The 25,637-nt window shown below is 41.8% G+C and overlaps 1 protein-coding gene across 1 annotated transcript; it reads right to left on the bottom strand.

The window, feature by feature from the left end:
- Positions 1-683: 683 nt before the first annotated feature.
- Positions 684-25,637, bottom strand: znf408 (zinc finger protein 408). The gene is made up of 9 exons (XM_004566373.4): positions 25,512-25,637; positions 23,483-23,768; positions 18,646-18,704; positions 16,528-16,727; positions 11,103-11,860; positions 9,615-9,824; positions 9,189-9,312; positions 6,386-6,619; positions 684-2,762 (listed from the first exon to the last, which is right to left on the bottom strand). Exons 2-9 carry the CDS (start codon positions 23,762-23,764, stop codon positions 2,116-2,118), a joined length of 2,514 nt encoding a protein of 837 aa, XP_004566430.2. The 5' UTR covers positions 23,765-23,768; positions 25,512-25,637; the 3' UTR covers positions 684-2,115.

Below are 25,637 nucleotides of genomic sequence, written 5' to 3'. Positions count from 1 at the left end.
GAAGAGCAAAACGTGAATGGGTCTGAATTGATGGGCTGCAAAATGATACTTTTTGGATACTTTCTAATGCTTTTCTTCTTCCTGCCTTCAGCAGCTTTGGGAGACATTTTCATTCCTTTTGAGAGCCGATGGTAGAAAGGTGAAGGAAATGAGGTGAAAGAGAGGGGATGACATGCAACATAAGTTCTCCAGGCAGCCTCCAACCACACACACTGCAATTACATGGTGACTGCCTTAAGCCCTGAAGCCTGTGAGTGCCCCTAAGTCTGCTTAACCTCCCAAGAACGCATTTTTCAAAACAGAAATTGCACAAGTGCTTCCTCTCACTATTACATGAGAAAACAGCCTAATATATAGCCACCACCTAAAGCACACCTTACAACATGTATCCTAATGTGGAAATTTGAATTGTGCTCATCCCTACGGTCCAGGCTCCTTGTCACTCACAATAATTGTCTGTATATACGTCTGTGTGGGTCTATTATCTTAGTGAAGTGTTTATTTTAAGATTCAGGCCTCAAATCTTTGCACAGTGCCGCATGTTCTCCTGTCATTTCCACGGGGGAATTAGTTAGATCCCATTTGTTCGAACAGCCTTTTGTCTTTAATGATGAGTGGGATCCCTGATTGAAGCGCACCTTTATAACATGGCATCCTACACAGAGAGAATACAACAAAGGAGGAAAGGTTAGATTAAAGGTCAAACACCCATTTATTCTCATCATTTGTCTTTGCAGGCCTGACTGCCATGTACAACAGCACAAGGACAGAATCTTACATAACAGCCTATTTTAGACCTCAAGTGATAAAAGAACACGTGGACAAAGCTCATAACACAACTGCAATATAAAGGTGTCCTTCCCAGAACAACGAGTGTAAAAAGTTTAGCTAGAAAAACAACAGTTAATGGATTTAAATCCAGTCCTCTGAGAATGTAGACAGAACTGTGTCAGCTGTTACAGCTGCTCTCTGCCAAAGTCTAATCTGCCCTTCCTGGTCTGGTTTGCACCTTACTGTAAATCTTCTGTATTTACGTGTAGACATTGATCGGCCTGAGATACGCCCACCTCCTCAAGAATGTTCTTGTTGTGAAGTTGTTTTTCTTAACCATGGAGAGGTAGACTTTTTGGTATTGCTGACAAGTTCAACAGTTAATGCAATACTTTGGATAAACCCCTTGAGTTAAAGCTGAAAGTCTGCACTTTAATCATATTTTGACTGTTTGATTTACAGTTCTCTGTATCATCATAGAGCAGCAAGATTACAAAAACGATATCATCGTCTAAAACCTCACGTTGTGGTCAAAAATTTGCATACACTCATCATGGTCATGAATATCATGGTAAGTCTGGGCTTTAATAACTTTAAACAACAAGAATTTGGAGCACGATCAAAAGAAGCCTAATGGATGATTTCTATGTAACTGCAGACTCTCAGATCTGTAACTGGACATAAGTATGATGTGTCAGCATATTTCCAAGGTCTGTAGGACGACCAAATCTGTCACCCAAACAGGAATCTGTTTAGGAACAACCCAGGAACCAGTAAGCCTTAAATCTTCCATGAACTGGCAGCTGCTGGAGCACCAGCACCACGAGTGAAGCCAGTTACTGTAATGGACTGATTGTGCCAACCAAGAATGAAGCCTCTGCTACAAAACATACATGAGCTCGACTGACATGTGCAGCCGCCTTCTGGAGAAAGTTTTATGGTCAAACGAGACAAAGATTGAGCTCTTTGGTTATAATGACAAGACCCTGTTTTTATTTTGTTTCTTTTAACTCAAGATAATAACCAAGTAAATGCAGAGGATTTGATGCCAATTTTACAGCATAAGTGCTGCACATCAGCAGTAAATGTCAGCACTGGGTGTCAACAGTTCGCTCGTGTTCAGAGCTTTTTCTATACACCCACACTTTCCTGTACAGAAGGCAGACAAGTAAGTGTGCATCATTTGATGGCAGCTAATCCATCAAATTAGTTCACAGCTGTTCTGTAAAGGTCGTTCAATGGCAATAAAACGTACCAAAATAAATAAACCGTTGATGAGGTAGGTTAGAGGAAGGGCCTAAATACTAAAGATGTCCTCAAAGGGTTCAGAAGCCATGATCACAGCTACACTGTGTTTATCTCTACTGTCTGAGCAACAGAGCAAAGTCCACTTCCTTCTTCCTGTAAGATCAGGAGCTCTCCTACCCCCTGCTGCCCGTGGACCACAATGCACTGCTCTGCGCTTTCCGATATCAAAACCTCCACCAGCTCCTGTTCTGTCCCTGCAGGCAGCGAGCCCTCCGAGGTGAAGAGCAGAGGAGTGGAGCTTGGCGCTGACAGGTCGTCTGTGTGGACGTACACGACGGCGTGCTGGATGTTAGCTACGCTATCTCCCTCTCTTGAGTCAAGTGTCTTTAATTTTGCTTCCTCTTCTCCTTTTTCTTGTGATCTTCTCTGCTTGACCTCACCTCCGTCCTTCTCTGCTGTGCCCTGAGGGATGAAGTTCTTCTTGGGTCTGCCTCTGATTGGCTTTGGGTGACTGCATCCTGAACTTGCTAACTCTTGTGGAACCTCCTGATTTCTGGTGTGCATCTCCTCTCCACGTCCTTCTTCTTCCTCTTTTTGAACTCCTCCGTCTGTCCTGTGCTGAGCTTGGTGCCTCAGCAGACTTTGTCTCACAGTGTAAGAAGCGCCGCAGTGGCAGGTGTATGGTTTCTCCTTCATGTGGGCCGACTTCACGTGCCTCCTCAACTTGGTAGCCAACGTGTAGCCTAGACAGAAAATTCAAAAGTACATTTCAAATGCAAAGATTTACCAAACATGAATATACAATCTGCTGACTCAGATTAGCAGCTCGTAAATCAAAAGTATACCCTGCTTTATCCTCCTTTTTCACTTTAATGGCTGGTGTAGTATATCTATATATTTGTCAGGGTCAAACTTTAGCAAATTCAGAGCATAAAGTTACAGTTCAAGCTGCACAACATGTCTCTACACATGAGCTGAGCATGATTAATCCAAGGTCATCTGTCATCAGAAAAGCACAAAGAGCGGAAAACAAATTAAACGTGGATGATGGAAGATGAGCTGACTCGTTGTTTGCAGCTGTGTTACTTTTTACACCTGTATTGTTTTTTGTACAGTGGACGTCTGATTTCATAACCCATCATTATTTTTAATGCAATTTACAAAATCAAGAAAAATCTGATATATTACAGCCGTTGTATGTAAAGCACTCAAGGCCTGTGTTTATCTAAGAAATATGATCCTCTGGAAAAAAGCTTTAAACTAAGAACAGCTCATTATTCTCTGGCTTGTAGAACCATCTTTAGTAACTTGAAGAAATCATTTTCTTCATTAGTCTCTCACGTCGATGTGGAGGAGTTTCAGCTCACTCTTCTTTACAACATGGCTTCAGTTCATTGAGGACTGTCGACATTCATCTATCTTAAGGTCATGTTAGAGCATTTTAATCAGGTCTGGACTAACTGGGCCTGGAGTGCTTGGTAGGGCTGGGCGATATATCGAGTTTTTTAAAAATATCGATATATTTTCATACGAGATATAAGATGTGACAATATCGTTTATATCGATATAGTCTATGTTACGTTATAATTATACTTGTGGAGCCGCAGGTTTGCCTCTCTTTCGTCCACTTTTGTCTCTACGCAACGTTACTCGGCCTCGCCTCTCCTTCACTGAACACAACTCCCCCTCCCCCATAGCTTCACCTGCAGGCAATGACAAGATGAAAGCGGAAAATCTCCGTTAGCGAGTTACCGTGCGTGGGGCTGGACGGCGTCAACGTGTTAGCGAGCTAACCGCGCTAACGAGCTAACCGCGCTAACGACATGCAGCCCGGAGGAGCTGCACGGCCTAAAATCCTTTCATTTTCTCAAAAATCGACAGCGCGCCTTATGTATGAATTCTGGTTGTGCTTGCTGACCACAAACCGATTTTATGTGGTACACAGCGCTCAGCAATTTGTCAAAAAATTTTTAATATGACTTTGCTAAGCTACGGAGCTGCACCGCTTGATGTCGGAGGATTACGGCTACCGGGGAGGAGCCTCGCGGAGTGATACGTACTGTGTGTGTATAAGGACCATAAATGGCACCTGTTCAGAGACGTGGTGCAGCTGTGAAATCTGTCTCTTTGTTATTATGCTCAGCGTCTATTAGTTTACATTTTGACTGCACAATTGTGAGCTTTTTGTTATGCACAAAAACAACATTGTTTTCTTTTATTTATGGACCATGATTATTTAATAAATGCTGATAATTTATTTTTGAGTAATTTCTTCATGTACATCTACGCTGTATGTAAATAAAAGTGCCCGTGTGACATCTGGGACACAGTGTGACTAAGAACTCTCTTTTTGTTCTTAACTTATGGCTTTAAAAAAAATATCGAGATATATATCTTATATCGCCATCCAGCTAAAAAATATCGAGATATGAATTTTGGGTCATATCGCCCAGCCCTAGTGCTTGGAATCTTTATCCTGCGGCCAAGCTCCATCTCACACACACCGACTGCAGAGTACTTCAGTGTACGGGGGAGGTCACGATCAACCGTGACTACAAGGTGCCCACCGCTCCACCACCCTGCCTGGCAGATGATGAGGTGTTTATTTCTCACCAGTTATGGCCAAACATGTCCTCGTATTTGTCCAAAGGACTTTGTTCCATGTTCTGTTTAGAGAGACGAGGCTTTCAGTTCAGTCTTTTTTTGATTTAACTGTCATGAACTTTTACATTTAACATACTTGTGAGAGCTGTAGAGCCTCAGGTGTAGCTGTTTGTCTGAGCTTTGCACAGTTTGAGCCTGGGTGGATCTGTTTGGATGTGCACTCCTGGGAAGACTGCGGCTTCATATTAACACACACCTACATGCAGCACACTGTCAAACCTCCTGCTTTTAGGGAGTCAGGCTCACTTATACATTTGATCATCAACACCTGCCTCTTATTTAGGGTGCACTTGTTTCTTCACAGGACTGTAAAGAGTACTCTGAAAGTTCTTCTTCACAACACTAAATAACCCTTCATGTATCTGTCAGTAATATAACGTCCATGCTCACTGCTGTAAATACAAGAACAGAATTAAATGAGGTATAAATACATCTCAGTTGTCCGTGAGAGATAAAATGTTTCTTGCATGTGCTGGACATCAATAATAAAACCCTGAACTTGATGGATGCATACTTTCTGTTTGATGCTTCGTAAAAAGAAAGCTGGCCCAAGTTGTAACGAGTAGTTTGTGTTTTCCAGTCATGCATGCAGGACACAACGTTTGCAGATGAGTGAGACAAACGAGGCTATTTGGAGGGAAATTGTCCAACTTGCCTCATTTTAGGTTCAGCTGCAGTTTTTAACAAAAAAATAATTTCTAGTTCTTTGACAAAATAACAAAACAGAATATAATGTATATAAGGAGGCCTAGTGCTTGACACGCACTGTTGGTTATATCGATGCTTGTTTTGACTCTTAAACCATCTTTAAGTGGTTCACTGATCTGACGGATGGTAACACAGACACCAGTTTTTTCTTGTGGATGAAGGGTTAGCAGGTTTCTGAGATTGGTGCGGTGCTCTTACTGTTGGCTTATTTATTCGTCTTTTCAGGCTCGTAAATGTGCACATTATTTTTTTACACCTTTAAATGCACAATGACTTGCTAAATATAAATGAATGCCTTTAAATCAATTGTAATCATTTTCCTCATATTGAGTCATGTGTATTTTTGCACACATACTGTAGTTGTGCTTCATTTGTTTGTAGTAAGAGGGAGAATACATCTCTACGTTTGATTCAGATTTTGACTCTTCAGGGTTTGATTTGAGGCTTTTGTGTTTAAAGGTTTAGTTGTTAATATCGATCACCCTACAGCGTGACTGAAAAGCCTCCCGACTAATGCCTTGTGGTGTGTGTGGTCTAAATGTGGGTTTCTCATAGTGTCGTTTTCAGAGGTTTTAAAGTGCATTTAATTAGAGCTCCTACTCTATAGCTTACTTCTCTGAATCCATAAGGCTTGTGTTTTTCTATTTAATGTACTCAACTTACTGGTTTTCCAACTGGGATAGTATATATAAAGCATACTGTGCTACACAGAGTTACAAGATGCCACAGAGGTAATTATGCAGAATTATACATTTATACACATTACAGGACTTGAGGGATTTCTCATCCTGTTTCATCCAGGCTGGGTGACGGGGGCAGCAGCCTAAGCCGAGAAGCTCAGACCTCCCTCTCCCCGGCCACCTCCTCTGGCTTATCCGTGGAACACGAGGCGTTCCCAGGTCAGCCGAGAGCGTGTCCTGGGTCTGCTGCAGAGCCTCATTCCTTGCTTTAAAAAAATGATTTGACTTATAAAGCTTTAATATGCAGCTCTAACCTTTTCCACAGATAGGGCAGCAATGGGGTCTTTCTCCAGTGTGCAGTCTCTCGTGGGACCTTAGGCTGTGGGGGTCCCTCAGCGATTTTCCGCAGTAGCTACAGAGAAAACCGCCTCCGGTGTGGGAGAACATGTGCCGACGCAGCTCCGGTTTTTGGGAGAATGTCTGACTGCACTCTGAGCAGGAGAACGGCTTCTCTCCATTGTGGATTCTCAAGTGGCACTCAAGGTTTCCTGCACACACAAACAGACAGAGACAGTTGCTTATTAAAAGGGAGGGGTCGGGGGGGCTGTAGCAGCAGTGGGAGCAGGGGAATGATGCATTTGTCCAGTAACGTGTTGGTGGTGTCACTTTGACGAATGGAAAGATAAACTGCAGGAATTGATCACAGCTGGAAGCGACATCGAGTGGAAGGAAAACAGCAGGGTAACAGTCACTTATTGAAAAAAATGATGACGTCAGTGTGACCAGAACAAATGTGACATTTTGGGAAACACTTTACAACAGTAAGAAAGTAACACGTTTACTTTTCAGCAGCGTATCGAGTTGAGAAGATCAATATCAATTTGATCTGTGTGTGTAAACAGTTTGGTTCAGGGAGACGACTAACACTGAAAACCTGCTTCATTTATGACACTGCAGTTTGAGCATTTCTGTGTTTCCATTAAACTGTTTTCCTGTTATCCAAATCAAAGGTCTCACTTTCACATCTATGGACAATTAACTGAACCCCACTAACTGCTTGTCTTTGACCTGTGGGAGGAGACAACCCACGCACACAGAAAGGCCACAGGGTGGCGTCACACTCGGCACTTTCAGTGATATCCTGGGACACGACTTTAACAAAATGTCTCTCGTCTCATTTTGCTTTCACTTTCATGATGATGCCTTTATAGCATCTGTGAGAAATGACCAGCAGAGTGAAATTATGAATTATAAGAATTTAGCGATTGTGATTCCCTTATCTATTTTACTTATTGATTTCAATCCTAATTGATTCACTTATCATTTCTCATTGTGCTCTCAGCTTAGCATTAGCTTGCAAAGAGCTGAAGTAGCATGATGCAACTTTACTGCTGCACTCTTGTCCTTTTGTGTAATAAACATAAAAACTTACACGCATATTGTAGTGCAAGAGCAGCAGGACCGACAGGCAAGCAGACCAACAATTCCAAGGAACTGGACTACTGGGAACCAATTCTCTATAAGGACTGGTTTTTGATTCCCATATTCACCAGCCAATTCAATTCTTACTAACACATCTACATTAAAAAAGCTGCTGCCCCCCCCAGAAGAAAAGAGCAGCAGCTCTGACTGCCTCTGAGTGACTGAGCTCCTCAGCATATGTCAAAGGCTGAGCCCACAGAGTCCTTCTTAGATTAATAGACACATTGATGATTTATTGATCCCTGTTATATCAGCAGGATAAAGAAATAAAAATAGCACAGTCCACAATAAATGAGCACAGTGAAGTGCCACAGGTGCATAGTGAGGGTCTTATACTGTGAGAAAATCCAAATCAAAGAGTAAAAAGTAAAACTAAGGATTTGCATTAATAAATAATATGTCCCCTATAAATCAAAGAAACTGCTGCAAGAAGATATAATACAGAATCTATTAAGCCCGACAGGTGTGTTCACCTGTGACAGAAAGGAGAGTTACTGTACAGCTGCAGGAATGATTTCTGCCTCATGGCAGCACCAGGGAGAAGCAGCTCTGCTGCCTCAGTGGAGCAGGTGAAATTATGGACTTCATCAATCATCTTCCTCACTGCATAGTGTACAAATGTAATATTGGGTTCTCTTCAATGATGTTTTAGGTCATATCTATGGAGAAATATAGAATAGTCTAAAAACTGCCGAAAAAACGATCAATGTTCTCAAATAAACTGTGGCAAAACAGGAAGCCGGTATATTTTATAATCGTGCTAAAGTACACTAATCAGCTGATTGTTAGTTTGTGTGGCGCCCCCTACAGCGGCGGGGTATAGACCTTTTTTTATTTTTATTGCACAAAAGGATGCGTTGGTAAAGTGCAAACTGCACACAGGACAGAAATAGCTGTGCTGGAAGCATCTGCACATGTAGCCTATAGGTTTATTTTGTTAAATGTAATAAACACACAATGAAGTGAACCAACAGCACTATCTGTCTACATCTAGATTCAGGCATTCCTACAGGCTTCATTTACCTTGTTTAGTATTTGTTAATTGTGTCAAAATGTTGCTTTAGAGTTTGCTGCAGCACATATATGAAGCGCCTCGAGGCGACTCTTGTTGTGATTTGGCGCTATATGAATAAAATTGAATTGAATCATAGAGACAACCATGCAATCTGAAATAAAGAGCACCCTCGTTAAAGTCGGACGAACTGATTACACCTGATAATAAAATATTAGCAGGCCGGTTATTAAAGAGAAGCAGTGTGAGTTTAGATCATGCAGTTACTAATGATCATAAAACAAAAACCTTCTGACTGCCAACAGGCAGCGTGACAGAGAATCTCACTGCTGGTCTGAAAGCTGAAATGACTTTGACAGTCACAGAGTTTCAACTAAAATATGCAGACTTATGGCTAAAACAGCTGTTTGCATTTTTTCTGTCTCTTTTCTGCTCATCACATATTTTCTTTAATTATGAGGAAGTGACTTATGAAGCAGGTACGTCTGACAAATTTATTACATTTTCTTATATTAAAACCAGACCTGGTGTTCTGTAAAAAGTTGGCCATTTCCAGCCGAGCACATCTGACCAGTGATCAGCTTGTTGCAGCTGAAGGATCACACCCACGCCTCGGACGTTACCTTTCTGACTGAAGCACTTCCCACAGTGCTGACAGATGTGAGGTTTTTCCCCCGTGTGGAGTTTCATGTGGTTCCTCAGAGAGCCCGAGTTAGCCAGAAGCTTGCGGCAGACTGTGCACTGCACCTGGGAGAGGAGAAACACAAAAGCAGCACGTCTTCTTTCCTTCTTATTAAACATTTTCACTTCAAACTGCTGTTCAAGGAGGAAAAAGAAGGAAAACAAGACTGGCGTGTAAATTTAAAGATGCTACGTGAGTGATTTCAAACTGTGGTGCTGAGACACAAACAACACTGGGAAACAGCTTTCTTCACTGCACACAGAAGGAAATGAATCAATTGTATGCACTGTCCTCCTTATTAAAATTACTTGAAAATGTCGGCGCATGTGAGAGAACAAACACCTAACAGGGTGGAACTCTTCCCTACCTTAGGAGGCTGAGTGTAGCTCATTCTACTGCAGTGAAGGAGGCGGTGGATGCGTAGGGATGGGCGTCGTGCGAATGCCTTCCCACAGTGCTCACAGGTATAGGGTTTCTCCCCCGTGTGCAGGACCATGTGCTCCTTCAGGTCCCGCTTCAGGCCATACGTCTTCTCACAGTGAGGACAGGAGAAGGGACGCTCCCCGCGGTGACTCATCTACACATAAATAGATTTTATACAATATTTAACTCAATCTGTTTCTTCTTGTTCAGTGGATCATCTGCCTCCCCCGCACCCTACCCCAAGCATCTTCTCCTCACACACCGGCCCTCTGCATGTCCACCTTCTCTTCCTCCTTTCCTCCTGCCTGGCAGCTCAACCTTTCTACTACCCCTCCTCTCCATGCACATGTCCAAACCATCTCAGCCTCTCAAACTTTGTCTCCAATCCACTCAACCTGACCCCCCAAAAACATTCTGGTGTGCAATTCAGAGGCCACTTTTTCTACTCCTTGGCACAACACTTTTTGTGTCCACCACTCAGAATAAAAAAGAAATAAAAACATTTAAAAACTGTGTTTTTACTTTACTTTTACTGTACTGGAGGAGAGGAATCATTCAGGGACTCAAAGCCTGGACATAAAAAAGGACACGCTGAACAGCACGGAGAGAAACAAAGATGTGTGAGGATGTCTACAGGTGTAAGCAACCTGCCTGTGGTTTAGCATCCAGACTTTCCAAAAAATCTTACAAGTTGCTCTGACCCTGTACGGTCTCAGATGAACAACAGCACTTTGAGTGGAAATTGCTGCAGTGACAATTTACTGCTTTTTAAATGCACTTTTCCTAGAAAAGTGCATTTAAGACCCTTTGTAAGGACCTCCATCCAACCTGATTTTTCTCAAACTTCAGCTCATCGCAGACATATTGCTGTACTGTGTATATACAGATCAGCCACAGCATTTTGATCACTACCTCAATCATTTGGATTTTGTATTCAAGAAGAGGAGAAAATAAGAGAATAAGAGGAGAAAAGGGAGCAACTGGGTAAAAAAAGAAAGGCATGAAATGAAAGAAGAGGCTTTTGATCTGGTTCTAATAAAGTGTTTTCCAACTTTTTTTTTATTTTTTAACACTACCTACACTGACACTTTACATCATTCAAATAAATACTTTTTGTGCAGCCCCTCAGTTCACCCAGTGTCAGAAACAAGCTGATGTACTTTCATTCCCTCTCACTATAAAACACCTTTCTTCTGATTGGTTGCTCCTTATGACATCATTCAAAGCCAGGACTGAAAACAACTGTCTGAAACAGAGCGTTTGGAACAATCTGGAGCCAGTGTCACAAGCTTTATTTGTATATAAGTGAACCTCCTAACTGTAACTATATTAACTATATTTAATATGTGCATTCACCATCATGCGGTGTACTTATGAGATAAAATTAAGGAGTCGAAATAAAGGACTAGTCAGTAAGCTGACTGAGTGATACCTGATGAGCCTTGAAGCTTTCTGCTGACGTGTAGTTTTTCCCACACTCCTGGCAAGTGAAAGGCTTCTCATCCATGTGACTGAACTGGTGTTTCTTCAAGTGGCCGATCTGGTAGAACCTTTTACCACATATGGGACACTTGTAGCGCCTCTCTCTGGTCTCTGAATGCCACATATGGGCGACTCCATCGGGACAAAGCACTGCAGCCATCTCACCTTCTGGTATCTCTGTTGAGCTTTTTCCATCTTTGGTGGAGGTCTGGCTCTGTGCCTCTAGGCGTTTGGATGAGTCGGGGCGGGCATGGAGTCGCTTCACCCGGCTGTTCAGGCAGTGAACCCGTCGGGGTTTAGCAGCCAGGCGGGAGCTGCAGCGGACAGGAGCGGGTGCAGGGAAGTCTCTGGGCTCTGCCATTATTCCTTCAGCAGAGTTACAGTGTGGCTGACTGTCCACAGGAGACGGGACACTGTCTTTGTTACCAGTTGCTGCTGTGTCATTATCAGGTGTCCTGTCTGTTACACTGTCTGTGGTATCGTCCTGCTGTCTGTCATAGTCTGGACTCGGCTCCGACAGCACCCCCTTGACTCTCTTCCTCCCTTGTGTAATTGGGTGACTCCTCTCGATGCATCTTTTGGGGTTTCTATCTTCATCTTCTGCATCATCCTGCATTTTCTCTTCCTGTTTGTTAGCTGTCACTTCTTTATTGATTGACACACTGGCAGCTGTGGCTTCTGAGTGGTCTCTCTGCTCCACCTTCTCTCCTGACCAATAGAAATACAGTGAAGCTGTCAAAAACACCACAAATTCTCTGTTTCCAGCTTTAAATATCGAGAAATCTGCATTTGCTGCTTTTTTCTGCCTTATATCATGGTAAACTGAATATTTTGAGGTTTTTGTGATTTGAGTTGGAGAACAATCAGTCCCTGTTGGCTTTCAAAGGGCAGAGCACTTCCACACATGTTTTTCAGTAGGAGGCTGTAGCTGGTTGCTTAGCCTACAATAAAGACACAGGTAACTAATACACCTCACAAACTAAACAAAGAGCTATAATATGATTTTACAGAGGTTAACAAATCAGATCATTTCTTAAGCTAGGCTTAAACTAGTTGGCTTCCTGCTGTGGTTACCACAAGACAGTGGCTTTTAAGCTAGTTCTTCCCCTGCCTCCAGTAATTATGCTAAGCTAAGCTAACAGGCTACTGATGGCAGCCTCAGGAGGAGGAAAGTGCCGTCAACTTCCTCATCTAAGCATGGATACAATCATGTTATGTTGGAAACATCATTTTACTGTACAGCATAAATGTCAGTGTTAAATTATTCTTTACTTCATTGCTTAATTATCACATAATTTTTAACAAGCTATTGCTAGCTCATTCTGGCTAATGTAGCAATTGGTTAAAACATCTAGAATTCAGAACTATCAGATTTCAGACACTGCAGCATTTTTTACATTTTGTATTGCAATACTATGCCATGAGTTTTTAAGAAGTTAAACATGGGGGACTGCAGCTGCGTCTTCCTCCCATATTAATCCTCCTATCGTCAGTATGGACAGTGCTCATCGTTGCCTTCTTTTTTCTTACCGTGCTCACTGTATTCTCAGTAAAAAAAATCAAATATATCTTTACATTAAAGATGGACACAGTCATTGGACATAGACACCCACTGAACTGTGGCTGCCACAGCATGTCAGGTTTTAAACAAGATGGCAGGATTATGGTATGGATCTCACTCAGAAATCAATAATCGTTCACAGAGCACAACCTGAATCTACTTTGATCCTTTATACACATCCTGTGGCTGACAGTCATTCAATTTGTGCAACACTGCTGTGCCCATAAATGTCACCTCTGCTGACACGGCTCAGTAATCTGGTAAAATTCCAAGCGTTAAAGATTCCAGTTGTCCAGCCTGTACGCCCAAAGACCGGATTTCAAAATGCACACATCAGGTTTACTGTGAAGTAGGACTTTAACTTACGGGGGGCAAAAAAAATTAAACCTTATTTTGGGGCCACAGTGCCAACCTTTATGTTTTACTGGACTGGTAATTCTACGCTGTTACGACCCGGCTCAAAAGCCGCAACATAAAAAAAAGGAGATGAATAACAGAGTGTGGGTGAGAAGAGGTTTCATCCTAAAATGGAAAACCAGGTTGGCTAAAATGGCTGGTGCCACCAAGGCAAAGACTAGTGCACTGCCGGAAAGCTTGCCTCAGGTATGCTTTTATCCACACCTGACTAGGTGTGGCCAATTAGCACCAGCTGAAAACACTGAGACGATTAAAAGCTGCAGAGGGACGTAACATACGCACACACTTTTGATTTTCCACTGACTGAGATTATAATCATAATACTTGATGGTAAATTAGGTTTTCTGGACTCATAAATATAAATACTCCAATTTACCAAACTAACCCACTGGAAGTTGTCTCCTCAGTCATTCTACTCAGTGACTTGAATATGAAGTGTACTGAAGAAAAACTCAACTTTACAGTAAATGTTTATGCTGTGCTTCTACAGCCTTTTTCCACATTCACTGCAGCCCTGTGTAGACTTGACAGAGATGCGTGTGAGGATGCCAGTGGTACCTCGGCCAGTCTTTAACCTAGCAAATGTGCACTTGTTAGTGCAAAGTGATGATGGTGATGGTTTGCAACTTTGCTGTCACTGACAGCCCAGTTATTTAAGCTCTCACATTTAAAGCAACTGAAGTCTGAATGCTAGAACACAGTTTTTGTATCCTAGCAACAATGAGCGCTTGACAGAAGTGCTCAGAAAATGAGGTCGTAGGCACTTAACACGGAAACAGCAGCCTGTGGACACGAGCCCCATCTGGAAAATAACTCTGTTCAACAAGTGCAGCACAAGAAAAACTGAGCTGTTGTAACCGTCTGTCTTTTATCTCTGGACTGCAGTGAAACATGGACTAAACCAGCTTCAGAACTAATGCCTAAATACGGCAAAGCTTTTGTGCCTCAATTATATCTGTATCACTGTATTTATGTTAATGTTGTGCCTTTATGTCCTAAATATCCACCGAGCACCGCTGTGCTGTCCGTGCGCTAATTAGGTTTAGAAACAAATGTCTTTACTGCATTTAATGACTTACAAACCCATATTTAGACAAACACATACTACTTATGGACAGTAGTTGTCTGGTTTATGATTTGCTTGCTGTGTTTTTCTTCTGGAAGGATTTCAAATATTTTCCATCTATTTCATTGCTTACCTTTGTTCTTTCATTATTTCTTGTTCATTTTAATTCCTTTATGTACTCGTTATTTTATTCTTTATATTGCAATTTTCTTTCCCCCCTCTAAATCTAATTACTATCTGCCACCACAGCAATGTAACCTCCCTGCAGGGATCAATTGCTTTTATCTTATTATCTTTCATTTAGCATTCAAAATTGTGTTGGAAATGCATTTGAGATTTATAGCTTTATAGCACAAGTTTAATAAGACATCCACAGTCTGGTGCTTTTGGGTATTTTCTGCATGAAGCTCCTCCTCAGTGTCCCATCGATCACAGCATATAACACATCACTCCTCCACAAACATAAATAATAAAAGATAAGCAGAGCTGGAGAGTATATTATTGTCTCTAAAACAAATAAGCTCAACATTTGTTTCCTTCCATTTTCCCTTTTAATTAATGCATTCTGTGTTCCAGATTTTTTTTTACATCTACTAATTATTAATCCCGAGCTTCCATCCTAGTTTTCAGTGACTTTTATCTGACTGCAGAGATTTTTCAGCGTGCAGTTCTCGGCTGAAACTAAATGATGCTGTTAAACATGAAAATAATGTTGACATAGAAGCTGAGACATTCAAGTCTCAGACCTACGAATTGGAAAATGTCCCCCTCGATCCTGCAGGTGAAGCACATAAATCAGTATAGAGAGAAAACTGCACCTTACCCACTTGAACTTCTGTTTGCACACTTCACAACAACAGCTATATGAAGTACAAGAAGTACTCCAAGTACTCCAAGAGTACGACTATTTCCAGCAAATGTGTCTGATTTGTTAACTCATCTTGACATTTGCAAAGGGTTGGATACACAAAGATATATCTATGCAACTTTATCCAGAAACCATCCACCTAGTTGTGCTCGTTTATGCAACTTTACAGTCAGCCGATCATGTGATCCTGGTTTAATAAATAAACTCTTACAGATACGGATCAGGAGCCACAGATACATGAACATGTAATAAGTGAAAGGGCAAAATGTTATCGCAGACGTTGACAGGCTGGTTTCTGATGCTGCTGATCTCCTGGGATCTTCATCGCAGCAGCACTGAAATGTCTTGTTCATGAGAAGCATTGGGAACTCAGATTACGACTTTCTAACTGCACTGAGCAGAGACAGCCACACAACGGTTGACAAAACTACAGAAACAGTAAGCTGCAGTGGGTTTAAGCTCAACCAAACTAGACTGCTGAAGAGTGGAAGTAAGGAGACTTTACTGCTAAAAGTCATTTTATGAATTGAATCCACATATCATCATAACAACAGGCTGATGCTTGTGTTACAGTGTTTTTAACATTAGGACGATCAGCATAACGAGACAATCCCTCGAATAGCCTGTTGATGTCACCACAGCTTTCCTTGGAGGCCAGACGACCTGATTACAAACATCATCTTCTTTTGGCTAATGCTTAGCCTAGTTTAGTGTAATTTAACTTGTTTGCTAGAAAGCTAATCCTAATAAGGAGCCACATCTGTTTTTTTATTTGTCATTATGTAGAGTTTGTAGCTAGCTGCTCACTGTTGGATTTTTAAGACAGCATTAAGGCGATGCATTGAAAAGCAGCATAAGCATCATATTCTTTGGATTTTCAGAAACCACTTCATTCAGACAGAAGTAACGAGCTAATACGAAGGCCACATGAAGTTGGGAGGTCTGTAGTGGCTAAATCTGCAGAAAGTCTGCAAATCTGCCTCAGCACCGCTCATTTTACTGGGACTCTCCACCATTTGACCTTAGAACTGAAGAAGCTTCTCGGATGAGAGGTCAAATGTCTTCAAGCAACTTAAAGAAGTCCAGACGCTTTTCTTTCCAAGCTCCTTAGACAGCTTAAGAAGAAAGACGTTCTCTAGGACCGGTGAGGGACAAACCCGAGCGAAAAAGACGATAAATATTGGATTTGAAACTGTTAGTGAAACAGAAACTCTTCCTTGCAGATGACAGAAGATGTTGGTCTCTGTGTTAAATAGATAAATAAACCTTTGATCATCTCATATATTAAATGTATTTTAATTGGCTGTGATTTTATTTTAACATGCTGCAAAGTTCTGTGACGATGCAGTTAAAAAAGACAAATACAGATCTGAGTAAAAATCCAACTGAGAAAAAGCTCTAATATTCCTAATATAACATAAATGACAGACTCTGACATGAGGAGACCGTGTTCTCGCTCTCACCTGTATGTCCAGCGGAGTCACCACGAACATGTGAACACACTTTTCCCACGCTGTCAGCGTACAGCAGCAGCTCTGTTCCCGGCTGGATGTCCCGACACAGACGCAGACGGACATCCACACACTCGCCCTCGCACACATCCCCCCACACACACTGCACCGACACGTTCTGCTGGGCTCTGCTTGGTGCCTGGCAGGCAAAGCTGGGGGAATTCAACAGAAATACATACTAAAGAAAAATGTATATAATCAGAGAAGCTCCCAGAATTTATAATGCATTATTGCATTTGATTACTGAGAATTAGGGCAAAAAGGCTGAATGCCAACATAATGTATGTGAGGTGATGCATAATGTGGCAGCAGAGTCTATTTGATTACTCTTTATTTTCTTTGTCTGTGTTTGAGTCTCTGATGACCCATCGCAGGAGACAAGCGTCAGAATGTGATGGTAATATTTGTGTTTCCAGTTTCAGTCAGTGAGAGATAAATGGTCCAGTTTTCAATCAGGGAACTGTGGAGTACACTTCCTGCAGGAGGAGGTAATGTGGACGACATGCAGGCTGCAGCACTGAAAAAACAAACCACCTGGTAGAAACTTCCAGAATGGACGGAGATGGCTGAGGAACAGGAAGTTTCAAATAGTGATGCAGGAGCCATTCCAGCATCCAGATGTTGAATATGATGGGTGCTTTATATGAAAAGCTAAACATTATCTGAACACTCCAACACATCTAAGCAGCAGCTGCAGCAGGAGCCCGTGGTGCTAGCACCGTGGACAGCTGATTCCCCATCACACAGCGAACACGCCTCCACCCAGGCTGCCACTCTCCTTCCATGCCACGCATTGAACACGTACCTGAGTCTAGTAGAATATCTAAGCCTGAATATTTTCAGGAGAAAATCAACGTCTCCCAGTTTGTCTTGTTTCTGCTTCTATTGCATAAGTCACGATGGTAAAATCCAGACTCCAGGCTTACTGAACCAAATCACAATCAATCAGAATACTCCAATAATAAATTACACTGAATGTGACATTGAATCACATCACCTCCATGCATGCTGGACATTCACGGACCCACTCAATGAATATTACACAAACTTTGTGTCGTTGACCACAAAGTTTGTGCTGAAATATCTTAACAGTTATTACCTGCTAACTATACTTAGACTGCACTGTCATGAATTATAATAACATTATTAGCCTTTAGATTAGTGCAATCATTCAATGTCCTGTATTTGAATAAGCAATTATTAATATTTTACCATTTTATTTCCCTGGTACATGGAAATTATCACGCTAACTTGTGTTATTTTTATACAGAGTGTATTTGTTTGCTGAATAAATAAAGGAACGTTGCATTTAAGGAAGTCCAGCCTGTTCAGCCTCCTCTGTTTTACTGGGTGAGCTCAGTCACTGTGCATCTGAAGTCCAAATGTGATACTGGACAAAGTAGGTAACCCTCACAATGAATACAGCCTGTGACTTTTTAAGAACTGCAACTCTGTACTGTTAGCATGCTAGCATTGTCTGTGGGACAATGTTAGCATGCTAATGTTACCTTCTGGACAAAGAACCATTGTAAATAAACTTCTGGTCAACCACAAGTTTAAATGTTGCTAGTTGGTTAAACTACTCATTAGTTTTTTTGGTTTATTTAACGTACACCAGCCGATAATGGTTGTAAGATGTTAGCAACCACATGCTAGCAGGCAGATAGCAGCAACGCCTAGCTCCTTTTCTTTGTGACAGGAAGTTGTGAACATGGCGTTCATAAAACCAACCAGACTGACGTGTAACCACACTGAGTGCAGGGTTTGTCACACTGGCATTGGCACACGGCGCCACACGTGTTCATGACATTTGAAAGCCACTTTAATGATTAGAGAAGCAGTTTCACATGCATCAGGAGTATTTGCAGGGACAGTGTTTGACCTCACCCATTACATCCTGCTCAGTTTTCATAGGTCTACTATACACTACTACAGTTCCTGTAGGACAGTGATGGACGTGACAAATTTGATCTGTTTTTATTTCAGTGGCAATAAATCAGAGGAGGAAGTGTTTGATTTCACTGTCCAAAATAAATCAGATTAAATGTCTGCTTTGAAAAACTGACTTACTTGACCCAGACGGCTCTTTGTATGGAAGCATCTCGAGTTGCTGCTTTCACCACTGAAGCCTGGAAAACACAGTTAATATATGTTTTATAATTCACACACCGTCTCCCATCCTGCACCGGGACTGACTCTGCCATACGAGGATGAAATATGTACTTTTATTATAATGTTCAGAATTGTGATAAGTACCCTCCCGTCTGTCTCAGAGGGGCAGCTTGTGCATTGTACGTGGATTGATCGAGGTGCCCTTGCAAATTATCTGTGAGAAATCTTTTTTTTAAAGATTAATCACAGATAAAGCAACGCATCGCTGACCAGATCTCTTCATGTTTTTTCTCTTTAAAACGTTTGGTAGAAATTACAAGCACTGATTCATTATCTTCCCACAGGGTCTGCACTTAATTAAGCAGAAACACTCCCATTTACTGCTCTTGCTCCGTCTGCTGCCGACACAGCACGGCATCCGACAAAAGCTCCCACACAATGTGAAATCGTTATGAAGCATCTCAAGGCTAACCCCACAATGAGATGCCTCAGTCAGCCAGGAGGGATTCAGGTCTGAGATTTCACTCTGCTGGAACGACGCTCGAACGTTTCTTTTCTTACAGGATCAGCGTGTTTGCTGAAGAGTGCTTACTGCTTTTGTCCTGCAGAGCTGATGTCACGAGCTCAGGTGCAGCCACGATTCAGGCCCAAAGATGAGATAATTGAAGGTTTCTGTACAGGTTAAATTTAATGACTGGCGATTTGTTCTATCTCTGCTCAATGTTAAGCATGCAGAGAGAAACTCTATTATCACATGCACTTATGATGGCAGCGCTTTAAAGGGCATTAAAGCAACAATTTGTCCCACAGCTGAGAGTCAGCTGCATCATAAAGACACAAAGCTTTGAGGCAGGAGGAAGGAGTAGAGCTGTGAAATAAACACCGAGACAATAAAGAGTCCAAAATCACACACAAACAAATCAGACTGCCGCCCCTTATTGAACTTGACACTAATTTAGTTCACTTTTCAAGTTTGATTTTTCACTCATTCTACATGCAGTAAATATTCAGCACGTTCATCCATGTCCCGGCTTAACCACAGGGCACTGGAGCTTAACCCAGCTTCCACTGGGTGAGGTGGGAGAACACGCTAGAGGAGCGCCAACACAGACAGTATAAAACATGGATGGGGCTTCCAGGTGGGAGGCGACAGCCACAGCTCCCAAAAAACACTTCTAGAAAAAAATGGAGGATCATCTGTGGTATGAAACTGCATGCTCATTGGCTAACGAGCTGTCACTCACATGTCGTTAGCCAATGATCGAACAAGAGGGTGTGAACCTCAGTGTTTGTAAATCACAGATTTATGTGATGAAAAATGATATTTTTCAATGATATTTTTTAATGCTCGTTGGTGGTATTCACAGAGTATTTTACTGTATTTTATTAAATATCCATATATATACAAAATCACCATGAAAAATATTGCGATTTTATCCCGTATCAGTTTTTTCTCCATCCCTAGTGATGCTCATGAACATTAACTGTGCACAATAACCAGAGGAACACATTTCTGAATTTTGAAAGTAAAAACTTTTTCAGGCTTTTACAAATTAAAGGTCACTATGAACCAAAACAGAGAGATATTTTCAGTGAACCGTACAAACAGATTCATGTGAAAATCAGCTCCAGATTATAGCTTTGGAAACAGAGGGGTCGAAATATCAGATACATTAAAACAAAAGGAAAAAGAATAAACATAAAAAGGAAGTTTGCAGTAATCAACAATCTCAAGGAAGTGAAAAGATTTTAGCTGGAAAAATATGATTTTTTCTTGTGTTACTAATATTAAAAGCAAACGACGGTGGTGACAGCAGGCAGACAGCACAGTGTGTGTGTGGGGTGTGTGTGTGTGGGGTGTTTTATACGTGTGTGTGTGTGTGTGTGTGTGTGGGGGGGGGGGGGGGTGTTTGTGTGTGATATTGTCCACTGGTGGTAAAAAAGCTGTCACAAAGAAAGTGACTGCTTTCACCTCACCTGCAGCAGACACTACCTTCTGATAAGTTCAGTGGTTACAGAATGACGAGTGACGTCCTGCCTTCCTGTGGGATAGCTCACTCATCATCACTCACTAGGGCTGTGCGATATGACCAAACTCTCATATCCTGATATAAAACATCCATCGTCCCGATAACGATATAAATCACAAAAAATGTAATGTAATATTTTCTGTAAATTCTGTGAATCTCGGGTTGCTGAAGTGTTTCCAGCTGGGCGTCATGTAGCTGGAGTCGGGTGTTTTAACTGATGCATGAAACTGCACATTTTTAGACATAGGTTGTATCGGCTGCTGTTTTCTTTGTGAGTATTTATTACACGGCGTGCTGCAGGGAAAAGCCTGTTCTAACGTTTGAGTCTAAGGTTTATTTTTTAGCACCTGACGGCTCTTTTTGGCTTCTCATCCGTAAACACTCTGCATCTTTCACGTGATTCCGTTTATTTTGAAAAGTCTCAACAGGATCTTGAGCTTTATTGTGAAAGGTTTATGTGGAAAATAAACAAGCGGACACGTGACGCGATGGTTTTACTGTCGTTGTTGCTAACAGTTTATTTTGCGACACCACGAAACAAACGATAGACATTTTTATATCGTCATCTGATACATATCGTTATATGGAACACTCACTATGTAATCATAGTTTGAATGCAGTGTACTTTCTTTTTAGCGTGACTCTTTGGCTGCAGGCTGTACTCTCTGCTCAGATTCAGCCTGAGAAAACAATCAGTGCAAACAGGTAATGACCCGAGCAGAGCAGAGGTCCTCAGAGCTGAATCCTGAAAGACCCACAAACAGGCAACAAATGAAGGCAGCTGCTGTAAAGGCCTGGCAGAGGAAAAGAAGCATTTTGTGATGTTTGTGGTTTTGAAGGATTTTCATCCAACTGTTAAAATTGTGTGTGTGTGTGTGTGTGTGTGTGTGTGTGTGTGTGTGTGTGTGTGTGTGTGTGTGTGTGTGTGTGTGTGTGTGTGTGTGTGTCCGTGTGTTTAGCCTGTGGGAAGATTTTGTACCTGTAAAAACCCCAGAATGAAAAATAAAAGTCAGTCATTTCAAACACAACTTAATTGTTCGACTTAGAATCCACTATAACAGCGTGCAGAGCCAGTAATGTGTCACTGTCCCAAAGCTTAGGGACCTAAGTGTCATTTAAAAGTTCAGTTGCTGCTTCACCCGTTCTCTCTCCCTACAGGCTGATTTGCTGGCCACTGCTCTGCCAGTCTGTGATATCATTCAGCTGCACCTCCTGTCGTTTTTTTTCTCCCACCATCGGGACTCCAGCTCTGCGATGTCACTGAGGACAAGATGTTTGACTTTTACTGGATCAACAGTGTCTGTTTATTTCTGTGAGACAGAATCACTGAAAAGACTTTCAGGAACACCAGTGTGTGTTTACTCTCCTCACTTCCTTACATACCACATGCACAGAATCCAGATCTGTAGCTTGTTTTTGTCTCTGTCAGGCTTATAATTCTTACACAGCCAAAACAATGTCATGAATCATGATTCACCTGCTGGTCCAACATATATTCTTCTGCACATGCAGCTTTCTTTACATGTCTGAGGCCTTCCACAGCTATTTAGCATGTTTGAACTGGACAGGTGAATACTTGGAGGTAAGTACTTGTCTACAAGATTGTGAGGATAAAGCCAGATGTCTGTCTCTGTGTAACTCTTGGCTACGAGCAGAGAATAATAACAGGAATGTAACCAATGCAGAGGCTTCTTGCGTGAAGACCTTGAAAAAGCCAGCAGCTGTGACATGACGCCGTTGCTGCTCGGGCCAAATAACAGGCTTGTCAGTGAAGCTTCTCGATACTGTCGGTTTAGCGTTCTGGCAACCTCCAGGGCTGAAAAATAAAGCCAACACGGAGGTGCCAAAAACTTCATGTCCTGGAGTTTTGGCTGGCTCCAAACGCGTTTCAATCTCCAAAAAGGCCCATGTTAACATGGCCAATTTGACAGCATTAAAAAGTTTTTTTTACAGCTCTGTACAAAGAGTGGTGTTGGCCTCTGTGGATGGTTTAACCCCTTCATAACAGCTCTATGGTTTCCCTCCAGAGCGACAAAGGAGTGCTGATACAGAGAGCTGTAGCTGCTAGCTGCCCCACAGGCCTCACCTCCACTCATTCAAGTTACTCAACTGGGCAGTTCACACACAGTACAGGTGGTAGTTTAAGTTTAGCAAGCATTTGATTGGTCTTTTGCCCAGCCCTAAACAGCAGTGTCTACATGTGTGAGTCACACACATACAGCTTATAGATGCAGCTCGCTGATATCGGAGCAGTTCCCCCTCTCATCCAAATATGCTCACCGTCACTGTATCCAAAACAAAAAACCAACACGGCTGTGGCTAAGACGCTGAAGCTTCAAAGTACAGAGTGCAGAAATCTACAATGGGTAGGGTCACTTCATTATGTCCATCTTTTATATACAGTCTGTGATTTTCTCCAAACACTAATACCTTACAGTAGCAAGATCAGACTCCAAACAACTTGAACAATCTCTCCAAACAGCAGCCTATTTGCTATTATCTCCCTGCATTATATGTTAGCTTTGCACACCAGCTGCTGGTACTGCATGCTGAAGCAAACAGAGAACAACAAAGTGCACTGAGTGGATGAAAATAAGGACATGAAAGTGTGCTCACTGATAGCCAGTGCAGATATTCAGATCTGGAAATATTTATAAAATAGGCCCAAATGAAAAATATACACTTCTCCTTCAAAATCAAGCACAGTCAATATTAAAAGTGACTATAGCCCACTCTGTCTGCATACTGTGAGCACTGTGCATTACCTGTTCTTCCTCTGTTCTCGTGGCCTGATCTCTTTCGGTCTCAAAGTTTGTGGCGAGTTTGCCGTCTTCACTGTGAATTTCCGGCTCAGCGTGATACTCTGAGGCCCACTCAATGTCCCCGTCTCTCCCCAGCAGGGATCCAGCCTCCAGTGAGCGTCCGACCCACCAAAGCCCCAGCCTGCCCTCGTGGAGACGTGAGGGGCCTACAGCAAAGCCACAGGGAAGCGACGAGTAGAGAAATGAAGCAAGAGCAGATGGGACGGGAGGACCGAGAAAGGCCATCGAGCTGTAGAGAACAATACGAAGCAGGTTACAGGCACGAGTTAAACCAAGGATAACGTTGTAAACTTGCAACGCTGTGCTGCACATATTTGGCACTGCAGAAGATCTAAGCGTCCCATGAACCACTTTCATTCCAGCTCACTTCCACCACTGTTTACAATAGCTTTTAAACAACAACTAATTTTTACACTACAATTCATTCTTTATTGTACTTCATTTGAACTCTACTTTTGAACGCTTATTTGGATCCCTCTTGAATTTTTGCAGAATACTTAAAAGTTCCTGCTGACGTTCAAGATTATTTTTTAGTTGAAATGCTGCTGTAGTTAAAATGCAGCCTTCTGACTGTAATTCCAGGGGCTCATCAAAACTATAGCATTAACAATGTAGGCATTATAGCTACCAAATGAAAAATTCTTAAAGATACAAAACACCCTGTAAAGCTCAGATATACCGAAAGGTCTGTAAGACAACAAGCTGTATCTGAAGGCAGGTGCAGCAAAGGTCCAGGAGAGGATCTCAAGGGATGAAACACATCACTGGACAAGGTCCATGGATTCTGCAAAGGATTTTTATCCTAGTATTAAAGTATCTTTCATATTTATAGCTTAATGTTGCTATATCTCAATATTATATACTAATACTGTTAAGTCTGTGTAAAAGGAGGGGGTATTAAAAAAGTTCAAAACTGGTTAATGCACTATTTGTAAATTATATTTCAGTTTTATTTCCATTTGCAGAAACCAAATATCATTATAACCATCTAATGCTCAAATATAGCTACAACCGGTCATTTCAACAGAGGTGGACTGACTCGTTTAAAGATGCACCATCAAAACTTTGGACTTTTTCTTTTCATCTTGAAAATTGTTGCACTGTTTGTAGTATTTACTTCTCACGTTGTATATTTGACTCTCACCTCTGATTATCTGAAAGGATACTGCTTTAACCTCCTAGGACGTGGCGTCCACATATGTGGACATCACATTTTGGGCTGTCTAGCCACAATGCTAAATTTTACACATTTAGGTGTAAACATGTTCACACGTTTGAAGTAGCACTTCTGGACAAATGTTTCGTGTTTCGTGCGATGTTCAGAAATCTTTGACAATATTTTTACACTGTCACAGACATACGTCTTCCTGCAGCTGTTAGCAGCATTTCAAATGAGCCATACTGCTCAAAGAGGCACAACTGGGTTTTTTTTTTTTTAACTCAGGACACCAAAATAAAGACACCAAATAAAGAGTTTTGCACATCATTTTTTAAATGTGACTTAGTGTTCTATCGAAATTTAAAGCGAATGTCCTCATATGCGGATATCAGTTTTCTCAGAAACTACATCAGGTAAAAAAAAAACATTCTTTGTTTTCAATCAGCCCAAATAGCAAAGAGAAATTAAAAATGCATGCCATGAAAGAGTTCGGGTCTGAGGTTGAGCAGGACTAACGCAGGAAACACGCATTTCTGGCCAACTGTGATCGCTACAGCTGCGCTCCTAGGTTAGCGGCAAAGCGTTTGGCTCAGTGTAAGCAGTGCAGTCTCATACAGCGGACCGTGGACTTGGTCCGTTCGTTCAAGGCACCTACGTTGCTGTGAAAGTCAACAGTAACTACTGGTGTCGATGTTTTACAGCCACCAACTTTTCAGCCCGCGTAGCGTTGGTTAGCTAACTAACTAGCAAAAGTCCGTGAACCACAAACGACTTTCGAAGTTATTTCTAGAATTATAATAAATGTGTACATACACAGTGAGCGGTCGCTATCTCGAACAGATAGTTTATTATAACACTATATGTATTCCGCTTGAAACTCTGGGAAAGCCATCGTTATCCAGCAAAAGAAAACATCAACCAAAATCCGCGTCTTCTATT

This window comes from Maylandia zebra, linkage group LG1, assembly GCF_041146795.1.
Source record: "Maylandia zebra isolate NMK-2024a linkage group LG1, Mzebra_GT3a, whole genome shotgun sequence".
In the NCBI taxonomy this organism is placed as follows: Eukaryota; Metazoa; Chordata; class Actinopteri; order Cichliformes; family Cichlidae; genus Maylandia; species Maylandia zebra.
This window is presented reverse-complemented; position numbering and strand designations above follow the sequence as displayed.

Bases quoted from the DNA above. Each gene is read 5' to 3' on its own strand.
- znf408 (XM_004566373.4), bottom strand. From the start codon at position 23,764: ATGGCCTTTCTCGGTCCTCCCGTCCCATCTGCTCTTGCTTCATTTCTC. The intron at 16,728-18,645 runs GTAAGTCAGTTT...GAATTCCCCCAG, and splicing joins CAAAGAGCCGTCTGGGTCAA to CTTTGCCTGCCAGGCACCAA. The intron at 6,620-9,188 runs GTAACGTCCGAG...TTGTGTGTGCAG, and splicing joins GAAGTGCTTCAGTCAGAAAG to GAAACCTTGAGTGCCACTTG.